We start from the raw sequence: 19,768 nt of genomic DNA, 5'->3' as shown, positions 1-19,768 counted from the left end.
TGGGATCTTGTGGTTTCTTATTGGTGTAGTTGGACTTGTTCTCCTTGTAGGTAGTGGAATTTGGGGCTTGGGTACAAAGATCAGCAGAATCCCGGAGGATCCATGCTTTTACCTTTTTCCTGGGTGGGGAAAAGTGGTTGTTACTGTGCAAAAATTCCCTTCAAGTGAATCCAAATTGAGCTGGAATTTAGAAAGCTATTGAGTCTGGACTACATGGAGTTTTTATTGGGGAATAAACTATATTGAAATAAGCACCTTTATAGCCATATAACTGCATCCACTGCTAGGAGTTGTACCGCTTTAACTATTGGGTATGTCTACACTGGCAAGTTTCTGCAGCACAAGTTATACCACTTTTATTAAAACGCTGGAATTAAACCGCTGTTGCGTGTCCACACTGTGCTCCTTGTGATACTGGAGCGCATCCACATTAGCATCTCTTGCAACGGCAAAGACACCAGTGCATTGTGGTAGCTATCCCACTGTGCAACTGGCCGCATGGTGCTTTGGGAAGAGTTTGCAATGCCTCATGGGGCAGGCATAGCATCACATGATGCAGGTTTCCCAATCCCATTGTTCCATGGGCATCCTATTATATTGCCAGTTGCTTTTCAACTGAAGTTGGGGGATGGGGAGAGGAGTGTGTGACAGGGAGTGTGTGTGTGTAGGGAGCGGGGAAGAGAGACAGTGTGTTTTGGGGGACAGAGAGTGTGTCAGCATACTGTCTTGTAAGTTCAGACAGCGGCAGGAAGCAACCAGTCCTAAGGCAGGGAGAGGGGAAAACCCCAACATCAGCCCCCATCTCCCTCCCTGGCCTCTCTGCACAGCAATCTCTCTCTCTCTCTCTCTCACACACACACACACACACACACACACACACACACACACACACACACACACACACACACACACACACACACACACACACACACACCTGCCTTTGTGTTCAACAGCATGAGCATTCCACATTAATGGTTTGCTTTGTGTCCCAGAGCAGATCAGCACAGCATGCAAGGGCTGTCAGAAATGGTGCTTTGAAAGGGGAAGGGCCAGGGGTGAAAGTGGGCCGGTACGGGCCAGTACGGTGTACCGGTAAAAAGTGGCCGCTGGTACCGGCCTGTACGCAGCCGACGTTAAAGCACTGCTGCTGCAGCGCTTTAAGGACCCTGCTTAAAGTGCTGCCGCAGCAGCTCTTTAACATCGCTGCCCTTTTGCCCCCCTCCCCGACCGGCAGGGCCGCCGCCGCGGGGCGGGGGGGGGAGGGCGCAAAAGGGGCAGCGACATTTAAGTGCTGCTGCGGCAAAGGACCCTCGTTAAAGTGCTGCCGTCATTGCCCCGTTCCTCCCCGGGCTGCTGATGGGGGGCGGGGGGAGACCGGCCGCCGGCACTACTGCGGTAGCAGCCGGGAGCCCCAGGCCCTTTAAATCGCCGCCGGAGCCCTGGGCAGCACAGGCCAGGCAGCGCGGATGGGCTGGCTGGGGGAGGCTGACCTCCAGCCCCGCCCCTTCTGCCTGAGGCCCCCATACAGGTAAGTGCTTAATGTTACTTTCACCCCTGGGAAGGGCGCATGTCTCCAGGGCAGCCGAGTTCAAAACAATGAGCAGTCACTTGAGGTATTATGGGACAGCTCCGGAGGCAAATTACAGCGCAGAAAGCAATCAAGTGTTCACACTGGCAATAGAGCGCTGGAGCCTCTGCGCAAATAGCCTTATGACTCTGGTGGAGGTGGTTTTTTTGCAGTGCTGCAATTAGGGTGACCAGATGTCCTGATTTTATAGGGACAGTACTGATTTTGGGGTCTTTTTCCGATATAGGCTCTTATTACCCCCCACCCCCCGTCCCGATTTTTCACATTTGCTGTCTGGTCGCCCTAGCTGCAACTGAGGCTACGTCTTCACTACAGGGGGGGGTCGATTTAAGATACGCAAATTCAGCTACGCGAATAGCGTAGCTGAATTCGACGTATCGCAGCCGACTTACCCCGCTGTGAGGACGGTGGCAAAATCGACCTCCGTGGCTTCCCGTCGACGGCTCTTACTCCCACCTTCGCTGGTGGAGTAAGAACGTCGATTCGGGGATCGATTGTCGCGTCCCGATGGGACGCGATAAATCGATCCCCGAGAGGTCGATTTCTACCCGCCGATTCAGGCGGGTAGTGTAGACCTAGCCTGAGGAGTTTCTGCACACAAAGTGGCTTGGCAGTGTGTGCATATCTGCGGTTTGAGCACAAAAAGCTGCTTTACTGCGCAGAAACTTGGCAGTGTAGACAAGCCCTAAACCAGCATCGTTATAGCAATATAAACCTGTGTGCATTATGATGCCCTCAGTGCAGCCTTATCTCCAGTAGCTCAGAGTATCAGCAGTAGAGGGGTGCGGCTCTGGTCCTGAGTTTACATACCCGCTCCCCTCCTGCAGTAAATCGAAAGAAATCCCTGTTACGAGTTTTCTGAGAATCGAAACTTATCCGTGACAGCGGGGAGGCGCCTCCCACTCCATCCTGTCCGATCATAAACGCAGCAGCCGCAGTTGTTCCCAGGTGCTCTCCCCACTGGTTTCGCCCCCTGCCCAGGTACGGTCTACAGAGCGGAGCATCTCCTGCCTTCTCCAGTGCCGCTGTTGCTCTATGGGGCGCGGAGCTGGCGGCTCGGACCAGGAAAGCCCGTGGCTGCTAAGGACTGGGATGCTCTTCTCTTCTTTGGGGCGCTAGCAGGGACGGCGCAGGGATGGGAGGGGGAGTGAGCTGCCCCGGCAGGGGTCTCTTGAGGGGCACAGGGCTTACAGGGCTGGCAGTGTGAAAGTCAGGATGTGGGGAGAAGGGGGGCTGTGGGTAGTAGCAGGGTGTGTGTGTGTTTGCAAGTCCCTCCAAAGCCCTTGGATTCTTGCTTTCTAAAAGTCTCAGCCAATTTCCTACTGAGCAGAACAAGTTATTTTGAGTCCTGTCTTTAATTGTCCCACCCCTAAGGTCTCTTAATTCTACCTGGTGCAAGTCCAGTTATGTCAGTACAGTTGAAAGTGAAAGGAGAATTTGTTCCGTAGATTGTACTAGGTTTGGGGAGAGAGAGGGTTGTCTGAACAGTGGTATGCACACTGATGGCATCAGAAATTATATCAATTATTTATTCTAATTATTAAAGCCGCTCTCATATATATTCAATACTGGTTCAGGGACAGATGCCCCCACAATTCAGCATATTTATAATAGTTTCATTCTAAAGCAGCATTGATTTTGCTTTGAGCCACCTAGAATATTTCAAATATCTATGATTAATTACTTAAGGGTCTGATTATGCCATAAATTCTTGTTGGATTCAATGAAACATAGTAATGTGGTATGTAGTATGTTTGCTTCTAGGTGCCAGAAACTGTTCTTTATGAAGCAGGTGTACCAGGTTACCTTAAAGGAGATCCTGATAATTTTTAGGCTATATTTAGCTGCTGTTTATAATCCTGTAAAATCAGGATGATAACAAAAGGGTAATTTTTTTTGGTTTTCATCTGAAGGCTGTAAGAAAATGTAGAAAATGTGGTCCAAGTGTTAACACCCATCAGGGATAAAAATCATCAGTAACCCACTTTTCTTGCTTCTATCCTGGATTCTGTTCTTGCAGGATGCAAATAATTTTGATTTTTAGTTTATTGGAAGCAGAAAAACAGTAAATTCTTCATTTGCTATTCTGAGCTGCCTGCACACATGAAACCAATATTATATTCTGGCACTGTAGTTTATTATATTCTGGCCTTAAAAATGGTGGCATTGCTATGTCTCTGGGTTAGGGTGGTTCATGTGAAGTCACAAGCAGGAGAGATTTTGGCAAATATCTTCATAAAAAACACAGAAACCTGAGGATTTCAGTGACACTGAAAGAGAAACTCAAAGTCTTAGGTCCCCAGTGCAAATTAATTTGAATTTCTTCTCTTTGTCATTAGTGGATATCTGAGTCCCCATCATAAAACTACTGCATAACTGGCAGATGAAGGGAATGAATTTAAGGATTGGAATAACTGGGGTAGAATTATGAAGCAGGAGGAGTAAACTGAAAACCAGGGATCCTACGAGCTCTTGGAACTTGGAGGAATCATGTGAATTAAAAAAAGTAGTGTTTCTAAAACCAAAATATCTTTTAAAATCACTTCTGATAAGTGTCATTTGGGGCCACTGTCTTGGAATCTGTTACACCGGAATTTAAAGAATCTTGCAACATTCTCTGCTGACTAGTTTTCTTTATTTCCAAGTGGTGGTTTGATTAGTTACTCCTGCACCAAAAAAATTAAAATTATGTGCCAAAAAATTAAAAATTCTGCACACAATACTTTAAAATTCTGCAAATGTTATTTGTCAAATAAATGTGGAGGCTCCAACATGGCATTGGGGAGCACAGCCACTGGCTGCACAGAGGTGGGAGATCACGGTGCAGCTCCCCCCTAGAACATGGACTCAGCGGTGAGGCTGCACCCAACCCTGACACAACGCAAGGACTGGGCCTGCCCCAGAAACACCCCAGGGTCCTGCCCCTCTGTGCCAGGTGCACCAGGTGTGGGCAGGCAGGCTCAGCAAAGTAGGATCCAAGTGTGGAGGGGCTCAGTGTGTGGGGATTTAGGTGTGGCTTGAGAGGGTTCTGTGTGGGGCAATCTGGGTGCGGGCGGCTCAGTGGGGGATCCGGGTGTGGGGGGAGATCTGGATGCTCAGAGGCTTGTTGGGGGGTTCTGGGTACAACAGTAATTAGACTCTGCAGGGGGGTCCTGGTGAAGGTGTTTGGGGCTCAGTGGTGGGGGTCTGGGTGTGGGGGGCTCAGTGGGGGGTCCAGATGCTGGGGGAGTGGGGTTCAGTGGGGTGGGGATCCGGATGTGGGTGGTCCAGGTGCAGGGGGAGTGGGGCTTATCGGGGGGGGGGATTCTGAGTGCGGGGGAGCGGGTAAGGCTCGGCAGGAGGGTCTGGATATGAGGGGGTCTGGATGCACAACAGTTGGGGGAGCATCTCCCTGTACAATAATCCCTCCCCCTGCAGCTGAGGAGCGATAAGTGCAGGAAGCAGGGGAGGGGGGAGTTTCCAGAGCTTTCTGCAGCTGGGGGAGAAATCGGGGGATGGGTCTGACCTGGCCCTGGATGCCGTGCAGGGGAAGAGGAAGTCCTGTCCTCCCCAGCCCAGCTGGGGACTAGCAGCTGACCCCAGTGCAAGAGTAGGAGCCACCAGTTGGGTCTTCCCCAATCCTACCCCCTGCTCCATAGTGATTTACCTCTCTGCCAGCTGCCCTGGGAACCGAAAACATACTGCTGGGGAGGGTCGCTTCCCATTGCTTCCCTGTCAGAAAGTCATCTTCAGGGGTGAATAAATTCTGTGCATGCGCAGTGGTGCAGAATTCCTGCAGGAGTAATTAGTAAACAAAAACATAGTAGAGAAGCAGTTATATCTCTCAAAACAGCACTACAGGTAAGTAGTATGAGGATTTGATGGGAATTATATGTTGTCTTTTTTTTAGTGGATCTGTGTAGTTACTGAGCACAAGTGTGCAATAACAGACTCGATATCTAAAAACTAATTATTTCTGTTTAATTATCTAGGTTTTTATAATGTATACATTCCTTCCTTTGTCATAAGTCTAATATATTATTTTCTTTTGTTTAATATATGAAGTAAATTAGTAAATATTGTTGGCTTGGGCTCATGGCATTTTACTAGCTTTCTTCTTCCAAAGTTTTCAATGATTCTATAGACATTGAGTTAGTTAATAAGGCCCATAATCTTTCCCTTTACAGAGAAATGTATGTTTCTTAAAAGGCATTTTGAAGACTAATAGTACATCTAATAAGCATATGTAAGTTGAAGTGTCAAGAGTCAGAATAAAACCGTCATGGCTTCTGGAGGAACTGTTCAAGATGGCAGTGATGATGATGGTGGAGATCTCACAGCCCAAAACCTTGAAGAAAAATCTGTGTCTTTTGAAGATCAAGTAGAAAATAAAAGTGGCTGCATTGACTTTTCAAATGTATTTTGTTGGGAAAAGGAGATACAGCAGGTATCAAGGGTCAGTGATTATAGCAGACAAGACAACTATGATTTCAGAAATCCAGGTGAGAAGATACTTTCATTTTTGTTCATAATCATATCGCTAGCTTACATGGTTTTGACAGGAGGCTTCATTGAAGATTTCATCATTTTCACTGATTAACACTCATCTTGCAGTTCTGTGGTTATTTCTCAGACTTAGACTAGACTGCATGACCCTGAGCTGTTTTTCAACATTAGACCAAAGTTCAGAAGTATGTTTATTTTACAAATTTCCGTATTTGTTTTTAGTAGAGGCAAACTTTAAAAAAGAGAATATTTAAATGTGATGGGATACAGTTTGAAGCAGGGGAGTACTAAATCCTCTCCCATTTCTTTGGAAATTTACCACAAAGTTTTCTTCTAATAATTATGCCATTATTGAAGCAGAATGGAAACCAACTTACATTCTCTGACACAACTTGGTGGTTTAAATTATGATGGGATAAATAAATTATGTCACTCATTTGACACTAATATGATGTGTAGAGCACAAAGCTAAGATTCAAGAATGATTATTTTAATCAACCACTTCAATTTTGGGTTAGGGAGTAATAAAGAGCTTAGGGGATCTTTCAGATGAATGGTGCTAACTCAAATATAAAATCTTTACAAACACACCATGATTCTTGGGTCTGGCCAACCTGTATGCCACCATTGTACTTCTCCAATCCCTAAATCTGGTTCCATTCATGATGTAAATTATATTAGCCTCATGTCTGGCTAAGGATCATTTATCACAATGCTCTCTGGCCATGCCTGATCTTGCTGTTGGCACACTCCCAACATGCCCCCTATGCTGGCTTTATGTCATACCACATCCACAATAGATGTATCTCCAGATACCATATTAATGCAGCTTTATGGCCCCTTCTTGCCACTGGAGGATCTAGCTTCAATTGTTCAGACTGAAATTTTCTATACTGGGTGCCTACTTCAAACTGAACTCTTTTTTTGGAAGTTTCACTAAAAACAGTTAAACCATTCAGAGAATGAAATTAGGAAAAACATGGGGTTTTTTTATATGTTAAGAAATTCTTAGAATACCTTGTTTTATAAGCTGGGATGTGTGCGCGCATGTGTGAAGATAAGCTGCAAGGAGAGGGGAGGAGCAGAAACTAGCTGTGGGGAAATAGGGCAAAGACAGATTGTAGGGGAGGGAATAGAGGCAGAGACAGACTGTGGGGTGTATATATTAGGGGCATATGTGCAGGGACAGGCAGGGTAGATAGGGAAAGAAGGGTCTGTGCCCAGGGCTGCCAAGAGCGGGTTCGGGCCCCGGTGAAAAAATTTTTTCGGGCCCCCCAGCAAGGGCGGACGGGCTAAACAGGGCCGACGAGGCGGGGGGAAGCCGGGGAAGCTGGGCCCCGGGCCCCCTTCCGGACCGCCGGGCCCTGGTAATTTGTACCGGCTTCCCCCCTCTCGTCGGCCCTGTCTGTGCCCACTAGAGCACTCTCCCTTCCAGAATCTGTATGGAACCCAAGATTCTTGAGTTGCTACATTCCTCTGCTCTCAGCAAATAGCTGTGAAATCCACTAGCAAAGTGTGTGCCTCATTCCCATTTAGTGTCTGGTCTGGTCTACATAGAAGGTAATAGCCTAATACTGCTCAGTTACTGGATTAACTCAAGTGGTAGAGGTTTGTGTTTTGTACCTAAAGGTCCCAGCATTGCTGGTGACATATGACCCATCAATTTGTTTCCATATGATGGACTTTCTGTTTTGTCAGGTTTTTTTTAAACTTAGGAAATTATATTTAAAAGAACATTAAGGTTGCAAAATTGAGCACAGAAGATATAGGAAATGCCAGAATTAAGGTTGCCTCTCCTGGTGCATATGCATTATGATACAGTCTTTACTTACATGATTACATGCTATTTTTTCCCATGAAAAACCTTAATTTTTGCATTTCCTAACTTCTGAGTGCTTGATTTGCAATCATAATGCTCTTTTAACAGCTTTTTCACATGTAATACAATAGAATGAGAGAGTGATTAGATATAGGCTGACTCTTTGATCATATAACTCTTGTGACTGATTGCTAAGAAAAATGTTTTATTAACTTTTTAGAACTAAACAAACATATAGGACTTCTGGAGAAAATATCTGACTTAATTTTGAACGACATACCAAAAGCTGAGTAAGTATGGTGGCAATTACTTGAGCTGAAAAAAATGCAAAGAGAAATTGTTAATCAAGAGAAGAATTTCAGTAAGACTCAGAATATGGCGGTGCTACTTAACACATTATCTACAGTCCACACAGCTACATTTAGACAGTGGCACCCAAAATTTGCATACCTGAGGACCATATTGAAAAGTGTTCAAGGGCTGCATTCAAGGGTTGCACCTAGCTTTTCCATCTCTGATCTACAAACATCCTAGATACCACTTTCCCTCAGATTATACGAACAAATAACTATACTATGATTCCAAGTAGAGCTGGATGGTAATTTTCAAACTGAATGTTTTTCCATCAGAAAATGTGGAGTCATTGAAATTGAAACATTCTGTGGGAACATGTCAATTTCAACAATATTTTGTTTAGAAAAAAATCTTAAATACAATATACAATATACAAAGTAAGAAAAATAAAATTACAGAATACAAATAGTAAATGAAAATATATGAAAATAAAATGAAAGTCAAAATCAAAATGAAATGTTTTGATTGACCCAAAATGATTTTTTTAAAATTTGTATTTAAAAGGACATCTGGAAAAAATCATTATGATTTGGAATGAAAACAAATTTTGAAATCACAGAATTTCATACAAAATAGAACTTCTGGTCCTCAGTCAGCTTTTGTTCCCAGTCATATGACTGATGAAGCAACCTGCTTGCTGAGTGAAAAATAGAAAAAAATCAAAATCAGCCAGAGGTAAACCAATCTGGCAAGTTCCTTGAATATGGAATCAGGGCAGGGCTTTATTAATATACTCCCTTCCCAGCTGACAGCAGTGGCACATAATGCCTTTTATCCAAGTCTGGCTCAAAGGCTGCAACCATTCTTCTGGTGTAGACTTTGCCAACATTATCCATTCATTTGCTTTTCTGCAATGCATTCTACTAAGGGTAGTACTTGTAAAGCAGCTAGGGACTACAGCCCTTGAGTAGAATGGACCACTGTAAGCAAACCAGTGACCTGTGGTCCTAGAATATGATATGATCCAAATAGCTTAAATAGATTCATTAGTTAGCAGAGATGAAACCAACTGTTTTGGCATTGTACAAGAAAATATATCAACTATTTTGCTAGACACTTCAAAAAGGGTCCCTATGAAGATAATTTTTTTATCTTGGTGACGTGGTTTGTAACTGTACTTCGGAAGCCCAGTTTTCAGAAGCAGACATTTAAACTGTATATTCTGATCCTATATTTGCATATTAAAATAGGCAGTTTTGCTTTCACGTATGTGTTTGGAATGGCACAGTGCTTTTTTTCAGCAAATATTGGCTATGTGTAAATGGCTCAAGTTGTTCAGTTTTCTAAGTTACACCCTACACTCTTTATCTATTTAGTTTTATGTGAGTCACTCAGTTGATGACCGCCTGGAAAATTTCTGGTTTCAGAGTAGCAGCCGTGTTAGTCTGTATCCGCAAAAATAACAGGAGTACTTGTGGCACCTTAGAGACTAACAAATTTATTAGAGCATAAGCTTTCGTGGGCTACAACCCACTTCTTCGGATGCTGATGATGCCCTTTTCTGTTTTTTACAAGGTGTGTAGAAAATTCATAACATACAAACATTCCTTATAGCAGACGATAGGAATTTCGTTGTAAATATAATAGGAGATAACATGGTGACAATGTTTTTTACTGAGTTATTGATCTTATTTTTCTCATACAGAACTGGAACATAGTGTTTAAGATTTTTTTTTAAAACTGCTACTTTTTACATTTCCTCAAGTACATTGTATTGTTTCCACATTGATGTTAAATTGTACTGTTTGTTGCCATATGCATTCTTTGTTCCAGGTATGTCAGCTTACTCAATGATTACGTTGAGTCTGAGTTTTTTCTGATTGATGGAGATTCATTGTTCATCACTTGCATAAGTGAACAGACATTACTGCCGGGACAGAACCTGCACTTCTTTTACCTGGTAGAACGTTTTCTACTGGATTTATCAAACAAAGGAGCAAAATACGTCATTGTTTTCTTCAAGGTAACAAATACATGATTTTTGAAATGAATGGTTGCACTATATTTCTTCACTAGAGAAAAGTGTTCATTCATAATATATTAGGTAGTCTTTAAGCAATAAGACAATAAAGGCCAAATTCAGACCTTTAGCCAATTTCTCCTCCAAAAGGTGCACAATTAGCCATGAAAAAGTAGTTTTTAGAGCTTGTTGCAAAGTTTTCAAGGAAACAGTTATTTATCAGAAAATGCCTCTTCATCAAAACTGAAACTTTTTGCCTGAATATACCAGATTTGATGAAAATTTTGTCAGGCAAGATTTCTCAGTTCCAGGATGAAGAGCCTTTGTGTGCTTAGCCCAGAATAGCCAAATGGCTGGGGTACTCACCTAGGATTTGGGAGGCCTAGATTCAACTCCCTGCTCTGCCTGATTTAGATGAGAGACTTGAACCTGGGTCTCCCACATCCAGGTGAGGCACCCTAACCACCAGTTATTTTGGAAGTTTGGGTTCTCACTTTGATGAAAAACTTTGAAAAGACTTGGTTCCATCCTGATTTTTTGTTTTATTGTGAGCCTGAGAGTGTACTCATGCAAATTACTCATAACAAATGCATCTGTATTCCCAGCAGGGAATTCCTAGATGTTCACAGGAGTATGTGATAAAATACATAGACTACTACCCAAGCCCCGCTACTAAATGTTCATGTTATATATCTGGCTTAGGAGGATCTTTAGTTGCATCTCATGGTCCTCAGTCAGTTGCATCTTTATGGGCAAGCACCTGTGGACAGTTTGAGTTCTGAATTTGGGCCTGCAAGTATTCTCTCTGGTGTTTGATTAATATATGTGGCTGATTTTTTTTTTGGCACTAGGTAACACGATATTGTTTTTTCTTTCCTACTTCTTTCAGAAAGGAGTTGGCTTAGGTTAATTTTAGTTTTGTGTGTTATCCATGGGTTGAAATGGAACATACCTATGGAATGTAGTACTGAGCAAAGATTACTGTTCATTTCTGTTCCTTGTGTTAATTTTGTTTTTGCTTCAGCATTTTTTGAGAGCCACATACTATTTCCAGCCCATGGCAACAACAAAAAAATAACATTGTGAGATTAAGACAAATTGGAAACTAATTGGAAACTTGAGGGAGTCAACAAGCATGTGGACAAGGGGGATCCAGTGGATATAGTGTACTTAGATTTTCAGAAAGCCTTTGACAATATCCCTCACCAAAGGCTCTTAAGCAAAGTAAGCTGTCATGGGATAAGAGGGAAGGTCCTTTCATGGACTGGTAACTGGTTAAAAGATAGAAAACAAATGGTAGGAATAAATGGTCAGTTTTCAGTATGGAGAGAGGTAAATAGTGGTGTCCCCCACAGGTCTGTACTGGGACAAATCATGTTCAACATATTCATAAATGAACTGGAAAAAGAGGTAAACAGTGAAGTGGCAAAATTTGCAGATGATACAAAACTACTCAAGCTAATTAAGTCCCAAGCAGACTGTGAAGAGCTACAAAAGGATCTCACAAACCTGGGTGACGGGGCAACAAAATGGCAGATGAAATTAAATGTTGATAAATGTAAAATAAAGCACATTATGTTTTCCAATACCAATTCTACATATAAACTGATGGGGTCTAAATTAGCTGTTACCGCTCAAGAAAGAGATCTTGGAATTATTGTGGATAGTTCTCTGAAAACATCCACTCAATGTGCAGCGGCAGTCAAAAAAGCAAACTGAATGTTGGAATCATTAAGAAAGGGATGAATAATAAGACAGAAAATATTATATTGCCTCTATATAAATTCATGGTATGCCCACATCTTGAATACTGCATGCAGACGTGGTCACCCCATTCAAAAAAGATATATTGGAATTGGAAAAGATACAGCAAAGGGCAACAAAAATAATTAGGGGTATGGGGCAGTTTCTGTATGAGGAGAGATTAATAAGACTGGGACTTTTCAGCTTGGAAAAGAAATGACTAAGGGGGGATATGATAGAGGTCTATAAAATCATGACTGGTGGAGAAAGTAAATAAGGAAATGTTATTTACTCATTCTCATAACACAAGAACTAGGGGTCACCAAATGAAATGAATAGGCAGCAGGTTTAAAACAAACAAAAGGAAGTATTTTTTCACACAACACACAGTCAACCTGTGGAACTCCTTGCCAGAGGATGTTGGGAAGGCCAAGATTATAACAAAAAAGAACTATATAAGTTCATGGAGGATAGGTCCATCAATTGCTATTAGCCAGGATGGGCAGGGATGGTGTCCCTAGCCTCTGTTTGCCATAAGCTGGGAATGGGCGACAGGGGATGGATTACTTTATTATTACCTGTTCTGTTCATTCCCTCTGGGACACCTGGCATTGGCCACTGTCAGAAGACAAGGTTCTGGACTAGATGGATCTTTGGTCTGACCCAGTATGGCCGTTCTTATGTTAACCTTGGTGATATTTGGGATCTCAGTAGTTTGAGGGTGTCAGTAATGCTTTCGCTGAATAGATTTGCTAACAAAACATTTTTCTTTCTCTATCAAGACATTTAAATGGTAAATTAATGACATTTTAAATTCACTTCTTTCTTTTACACAGCCTAATATCTTTCAAATTTGATTATGAAGTCAGAAAAAATTACTGTAAAATTAAAGCTTCTATATATGTTGACTTGCTCACATAGGCCCTAGTAATTCCCCCCCCCCAACTCTGATAAAATATTGTGTGCATAATAGTATGAAATTAGATTAAGGTAAAAAGAAATTGTAGAGTGTAGCTCAGATACTCTTCCAACTGTGAATTTGTAATTAATTTCTTTAGTCAATATCAATATGGAAATGGATAAAAGTTGAAATTCATATCCTCTTTTTCTTGCATCTGTACAGAGAAAATAAAAGCGTTGACTATTCTAATTTTACTTAAATATTGTACATCAGGTTATATTATAGAGCAAGCACAATTTTAAAGTAAATTAAAAAGGGGATAAGTACAGTGATAAGAGACCCATCAAGTGAGGAATAAAGTAGTGAAACATCTACTACTGGACATCATCCAAGATAAGATACTGAGCTAGAATGGCCACTGGTCTGATCCAGCTTGGCAATTTCTAGGTTTTTAACTACAGTGTGTTTAACTCTAATTTATGCACATTTTCGGAATACTTTGAGTCTCTACCTATATATTGGTATTCTGGTAATGTGAATAAGATGCAGAGGATCCAATTCTTGAATCTGAGAAGTCTGGTTTCCACCACTCTCCCTGGAGCAAAGCAGATTTAAGCTCTATAATTCAGGTTGGTGGAGGATCTCCCAGGCATGGGGTTGCTCTAGTGCAGAGGCTCTCAACTTTTTGAGACTACCGTACCCCTTTCAGGAGTCTGATTTGTCTTGCGTATCCCCAAGTGTCACCTCACTTAAAAACTACTTGCTTACAAAATCAGACAAAAATACAAAAGTGTCACAGCACACTATTACTGAAAAATTGCTTACTTTCTCTTTTCTACCATATAATTATAAAATAAATCAATTGGAATATAAATATTGTAGTTACATTTCAGTGTATAGTATAGAGAGCAGTATAAACTAGTCATTGTTTGTATGACATTTTAGTTTGTACTGACTTTGCTAGTTCTTTTTATGTAGCTTGTTGTAAAACTAGGCAAATATCTGGTGAGTTGATGTACCCCCCCGGAAGACCTCTGCATACCCCTGGTTGAAAACTACTGTTCTGGTGGCTCCTGTTTTGGCATCTACACTTGATCCATGGTGCAGGGCATGTTCCCAGTGGAAAGGGTGTATGACCAAGCAGTCCTTGCACTCCAGTGATCCCTAGAACCACCCTGGTATGTGTAGTCCCAGCCTGAGGAACTGGCCCAAACCACTCACACATAAATCCCCAGCTGTACCAGTTGCTCACTAGGCACAGCCAAGAATCTGACCCACAAGCTTTTGCTTCCACTCTTTATGTCAGCAGAATCTTTTAATGTCTCCTTATGTTTTCTGTTTAGAAACTGATCCTGCCAATGCTTATGCACACAAGTAACCTTGAACATATACAGCTCTCAATGGCACTGATGTAAATCCAGAGTAACTCCATAGCTGTGCTGAAGCCAATGGAGATTCTATGGATTTACACCAATGTAAGCGAGAGCATGATTGATCCAATAAGACTATTCGTGTGGCTAAAGGTTAGCAGGACTGGGCCCCCAATTTAAATTATTGTCTTATTTGGAAGTTATTAAAATTACATAATGTAAAGTGTTATTTTCATGTCCTGTTAATTCAAAGTAATAGCTCCAAAGCAGATACTATGGAGATATATATACAAAATATGTCTTTACTAAGAATTAACATGTTTATACTCATTGCAGCTAATTGAAATTGTTAATCTGTATAAAAATATGATAGAATTTTACTTTATTTTTTTACAGGATGCAGAGCATGCATATTTCAGGCATCCGACTCTCCTGTCCCTACGTACTGCACTGATTCTCCATCTTCAGCACAATACTGATGCTGTCATTCACACTGAATTTTCCAACTTTTTAGAAGAGAAGTGGCAATCTTTCCTGCAAGAAAGTTACCCATATTTTATAATAATCTCTGATGATGGACTGACTAAACTACAGACAAGCTTTCTCAATTTATTTATCATTCATGCCTTGTCAAAAAGAATCAACGTTGTCCTTACTTCTGGACAAGAATCAGATTTTATCAGAGTTTATGGATATCACATCCATGGCATGTACAAGCACAAGGACTTTTTCTCAAAGGTAAACAATATATTAAATCATTACTGATATTTAATAGAGAAATTTAATATTTAAGCAGTGTAGTAGATCTTGCCCAAAAATGACTTTAAGAGCTAAGGCCTTGTCTATATTTGAAAACTTACAGTAGTGTAATGAAAAATTGACTTAGAGTTAGACTGTAAACTCTCTGGGACAGGGACTAAGTTGAGTATGCACACAGAACATGGCATTAAATAAATATCAGACAAGGAGAAATGAGTGCATGAGTAGATTATGGCATAGCTAAAATGGTATGGGATGTGTCATGTGACTTCCAAGTTATTTTTTCTGGTTTTGCATTAATATTTATTACTATTTACTGTTATTATTATTATTATTATTTATTTATTTTATACTTTGTAGTTTGTGGGATTGTGTGGGAAGGCAAGTTTTGAGGAGGTATTGAAGAAGCTGTATTGCATATAGGTTCAATGAGGATTTTCTTGGAGTAGGGGGTACTGTGGGGAAAGGCATGGAAAAGGAGACAATGTGTGAGAGGCAAGTGGTGGGCAGTAGGAGGAATCTAGAGAAATGGAAAAGGCAAAGCACAGAAGCTGACTGGTAGAGTGGCAGTTAGCAAGTGAGAAGTTGTAGGCTGGGGCAGAACCTTTACATTCAGTACAGAAAGCTGCCTTTATTTAATGTATGCAAAGCCCTTTTTGAGCTCTACCCTCTCCACATTTAAGCCCCTCTGAAAGACCAATTGGTTGTAATGCCTGTACAAAACTTGCTGATAGACAATACCATACTTGAGGAGTAGTTTGGAAATTCGTGTATATTTGTTAGCTAAATTTGTGGTGCTGTTTCCCCTTGCCTGCTCTTTGTGTTTAGATTGTGAGCCGGTGGGGCAAGGATTGTGCTTTCTTCACAATAAACTGCTCACTCATGAGCTACAGGCCAAAAAATATTAGCATAAATTACTCCTCACATAATTTTGAACAAATATACTCAAGAAAATCACACTTCACAGAAAATACATGTACAGAAAAAGGTGAAATTCATCACAATATTCTCTACTTTGAATATTGAGTTCTATAATATGTACCCATTATAACATTTTTTTTTGGAGGAACTGTATCAGTACTCCAAATTGGTATTAACGTGCGTATTTTCCATTTTAGCCTTTTTGAATGACCTAAAAAAGTCATAATGTTCTAATAGCATGTACATTTAAAAATAAAATGGCTGAATTTAGAAGATAAAAAGCTTGATTTAAAAAATAAACTATATATTTTTTAAGCACCGAAAAGAGATTCAGTGTGTTTTCCAAACACTGGTTAAAGACTTGCAGGAATCCAGTACAGCAGCATTACTTTCTCTCTCTGGACATTCAAGTGTGAAGGACATGGAAAAAGAGGTACTTCATTTTGTTACTTCAGTCAAAAACTTGAAAGAATTTCTATCAAAATCCTACATTAGTTTTAGTTCATATTGAACATATATAATTTTGGAAATGTCTTAGGAATGTTGTAATTTGAAAAAAAAAAGGTAAAAAATTGAAAGCTGAAAATCCATTGTGAGGGTTCCACATTAAAAATATAAACTGGAAAGTATAAAAATGCACACAGTTATGTTCAGGAAAGATCTAAGTAGATCCCCCTATCAGCTTCAAAATTAAATGTATTTTATACCTTCAAATCTGCCCTATTCTAAAACTGTAATATATAGTATTGCTGTATTACTTTTTTACTAAAAATTCCTTTTTATGGTGATTGGCATATCATTTGTTTATTCTTAAATACTACATGTATCTTATTTAGCATACATGTACACTTCCTGAATGATATATTATTGCTAATGAGTATATTTGATTCCCTTTTTATCTGGAGGATAGACTACAAATATAGGTCCCGATCTTTTAAATACTTAAGTATGTTAAAAACTTTGCTCAAAGTTAAGCACATGGATAAGTGTCTGCAGGATTAGTGCCTGATTCAAAGACTATTTAAGTCAGTGGAATGACTTCCATTGACTTCAATGGTATTCGGATCGGGATGGATAATATGTGCATCTGATTAGTGATTACAATTCAATAAATTTGCCAGGGCACAGCACTTCTAGAGGTCAGGCCTTAAAATCAAATGATTAAATCTGGACTTCCCAACACACAGAAGTCTCCCTCATTTATGTATGCCAAATGCTTTCCCTCTTCCTCTCTTCCTTTAAATTCCCTTGTTTTGGCTAAGACCAAATCCAAATCCCTCTTCCATTTGCAACTCCTTATTCTTGCACCTGAGCAGGATAATTAGACAACAATTCAAATAAAAAGAAAAATGCATTTCCAAGATTTCTTCTCCTTCTTCCCTTGTTTATTTATTACACTCCTCTAACCTCTCTCCTGCCATGTTGTGATGTATAATTTGTATAATATAGATCTCAATACTGCAAGGTGTTGGCAAATCATCCTTCACCTCTACAGGGAGGCATCATTCTTATTTCCCTAGGCCTGTGACTAAATATTTCATTCATGTGATTTTGGTCCCTGTTGGCTTCTTTGCCCATTATATTTTTAAAAAGAGAAAACTCTTCCTTTAAAATCCTCCTCATATATTTAATTATATATTTCATGATACCAGGTTTGTGAGACATTATCCCAGTTCAAGCATATTTGGCCATTAATATCTGATGTTCGACACATTGTCTGCATTGTCTCATGTGCACTGGGGCTGAGAATGTACAGTAGGTTACAAAAGAAACACCAGGCTACCATTGGAAAACAGGTAGGATTTTCATTTAGCACAAACTCTTGCTTTTTTCTTTTCATTCCCTCACCTTGACAGGTGTGATATTTTAAAGGTATGCATTTTCCCTATGGCATATGTTCAGTGTGTTATCCATCTACTCCTATAAACTATCATTACAAAATATTTTTACATAAAAGCCTGTTGGTAGAACACAAATAATTTCCAGAAAAGCAGCAATTGACATACATAGAAATAAATATCTCTGGAGCTACAGTATTTCAAATACAGACTAGAATGTTTTATTCTACACATGATGTGGAGCTCTGTGCCATTATATATGCCTTTTTAAAGATTAAATGGAATGAGTCAGGGCATTTAATAACCCCAGTGTTGTCAAATTTTATCATGACTCTCACTATATCTGATGTTTCACTTAAAGTTCCAGCTTTTGAAGACAATTGATTATGAGAGTATCTCAGCTTTCTTTCAATGCAAAGTGAATTTCTAGCCCTCATGGTTGCAGAGAAAGATTTAAAAATGAGACTAAAGCGCAGCCTGAAGGCTCCAAAACTAGAAAGCAAATTAGAAGAACCTAATATTTACTCGTATCTAAAAATTTGAAAGATTTTCTGCCAAGCTCATGATTGTGAGGGGGTCTTGATTTTTGAACATTTGGGGTTAGTAGTACTGTTACCCTGAGCACTATACATCACAGACCAGTCATGGCAACCTTAACTGTGCCCCAATGTATACATCTGGGGTAAGAGGTGCTTGAAGTCTGGCATCCTCATAGAGGCAGAGTTAAGGTAGCAATGTGCAATTTACGATGTATGCTGGTTGTGCTACTGGTGAAGTCAGTATCTCCTGGTAGAGGTGTAGAGTTAGATTTCTTAATTTTTCATGTCCTTGCTTGTGTTGGGTATGTTATGTGTAGACAAACCTTTACTTACATATAATATGGTCTTTTATACCTCTGGCTTTAACAAGTATTGACCAGAGCTTTAGATTTGGCCTTGCATTTTGCACTCACAGTTTTTGAGGCACAAATAATTTGAGACAATGTTGTAGATGCAAAATAATTGTGGATGGAACTGATCTCATTAATAAGTGTAGCTACTTGATCATGCCAATAGATGAAGTCAGATTGAGTGCATTCACAAATCAGATAGTCTAAAACAGGGGTGGGGAACCTACAGCCAATGGGCCAGATCCAATCCACTGCTTCATTTCATCCGGCCTGCGGCAAGTCTTCGTGCCATGGCCCGGAAGCCCTGAGCCTCGGTGCCCCTACCTTGCCCAGGGGGCTGGAGCTGCGAGCACTGGCTTGCCGGGTTGCCAGAAGTCTGGTTGGCTGCGTGCAGCTCCTGGAAGGGACTGGCATGTGCCTGTGGCCCCTAGCAGCAGGGGCGATCAGGGAAGCCCCGCCCATGCCCCAGCACTGGCTCCGCAGTTCTCGTTGGCCAGGAATTGCGGTCAATGGGTGCTGTGGGGGCAGTGCCTGCAGGCGTGGGCAGCACGCATAGCCCCCTGGCCCCTCCACCTAGGGGCTGGACATGGCGGACACTTCTGGGAGCAGCACAGAGCCCTGACAGGTAGGAAGCCTGCCTAAGCTCCACTGCATCACCGACCGGAGCCACCTGAGGTAAGCGCTGCCCGATCGGAGCTCGCACCCCAACTGCCCTGCCCAGGTAAGAACCCCCTCCCACACTCTAACTCCCTCCCAGAATCCACACCCTCACCTGCACCTCAACCGCCTGCCCCAGCCTGGAGCCCCCTCCCACACCCTGAACCCCTCATTTCTAGCCCCACCCTGGAGCCTAGGGGAAGCCATGAGCCTCTGCGCACCCCCATCCCCATGGGGCTGGAGCCACTCTGCTGTGGGGGGAAGTGCTGAGCCTCCACCCCCCCCTGGGGGGCTGTGTGTGGCCTGCGACTGATTTTTTCTGTGGGTCAGTGGCCCCTGATAGAAAAAAGGTTCCCCGCCACTGGTCTAAAAGATCAATTCTATATGTCTGTAGTTATGTCTGCAAAACAGCAGATGCAAAATGGAAGATCAGATTGAAGCTCCTTTCAAAATATGAATTGCAAAATAGGTTGCATGTAGGCAT

The 19,768-nt window shown here is 41.4% G+C and overlaps 1 protein-coding gene across 1 annotated transcript in view; it reads left to right on the top strand.

The window, feature by feature from the left end:
* Positions 1–2,487: 2,487 nt before the first annotated feature.
* The window catches only part of LOC135878988 (probable ATP-dependent RNA helicase DDX60), a 73,426-nt gene continuing 56,145 nt past the window's right edge, over positions 2,488–19,768 (top strand). Inside the window, exons 1-7 of the mRNA XM_065404765.1 lie at positions 2,488–2,569; positions 5,755–6,069; positions 8,113–8,182; positions 10,020–10,209; positions 14,617–14,958; positions 16,217–16,333; positions 17,553–17,696. Coding sequence (XP_065260837.1) covers positions 5,850–6,069; positions 8,113–8,182; positions 10,020–10,209; positions 14,617–14,958; positions 16,217–16,333; positions 17,553–17,696 — 1,083 coding nt within the window. The 5' untranslated portion in view covers positions 2,488–2,569; positions 5,755–5,849. The remainder of the gene's footprint in view (positions 2,570–5,754; positions 6,070–8,112; positions 8,183–10,019; positions 10,210–14,616; positions 14,959–16,216; positions 16,334–17,552; positions 17,697–19,768) is intronic.

This window comes from Emys orbicularis, chromosome 5 (assembly GCF_028017835.1).
Source record: "Emys orbicularis isolate rEmyOrb1 chromosome 5, rEmyOrb1.hap1, whole genome shotgun sequence".
NCBI lineage: Eukaryota > Metazoa > Chordata > Testudines > Emydidae > Emys > Emys orbicularis.
Note: the sequence above shows the minus strand (reverse complement) of the source record. Positions and strands in the feature narration are given on the sequence as shown.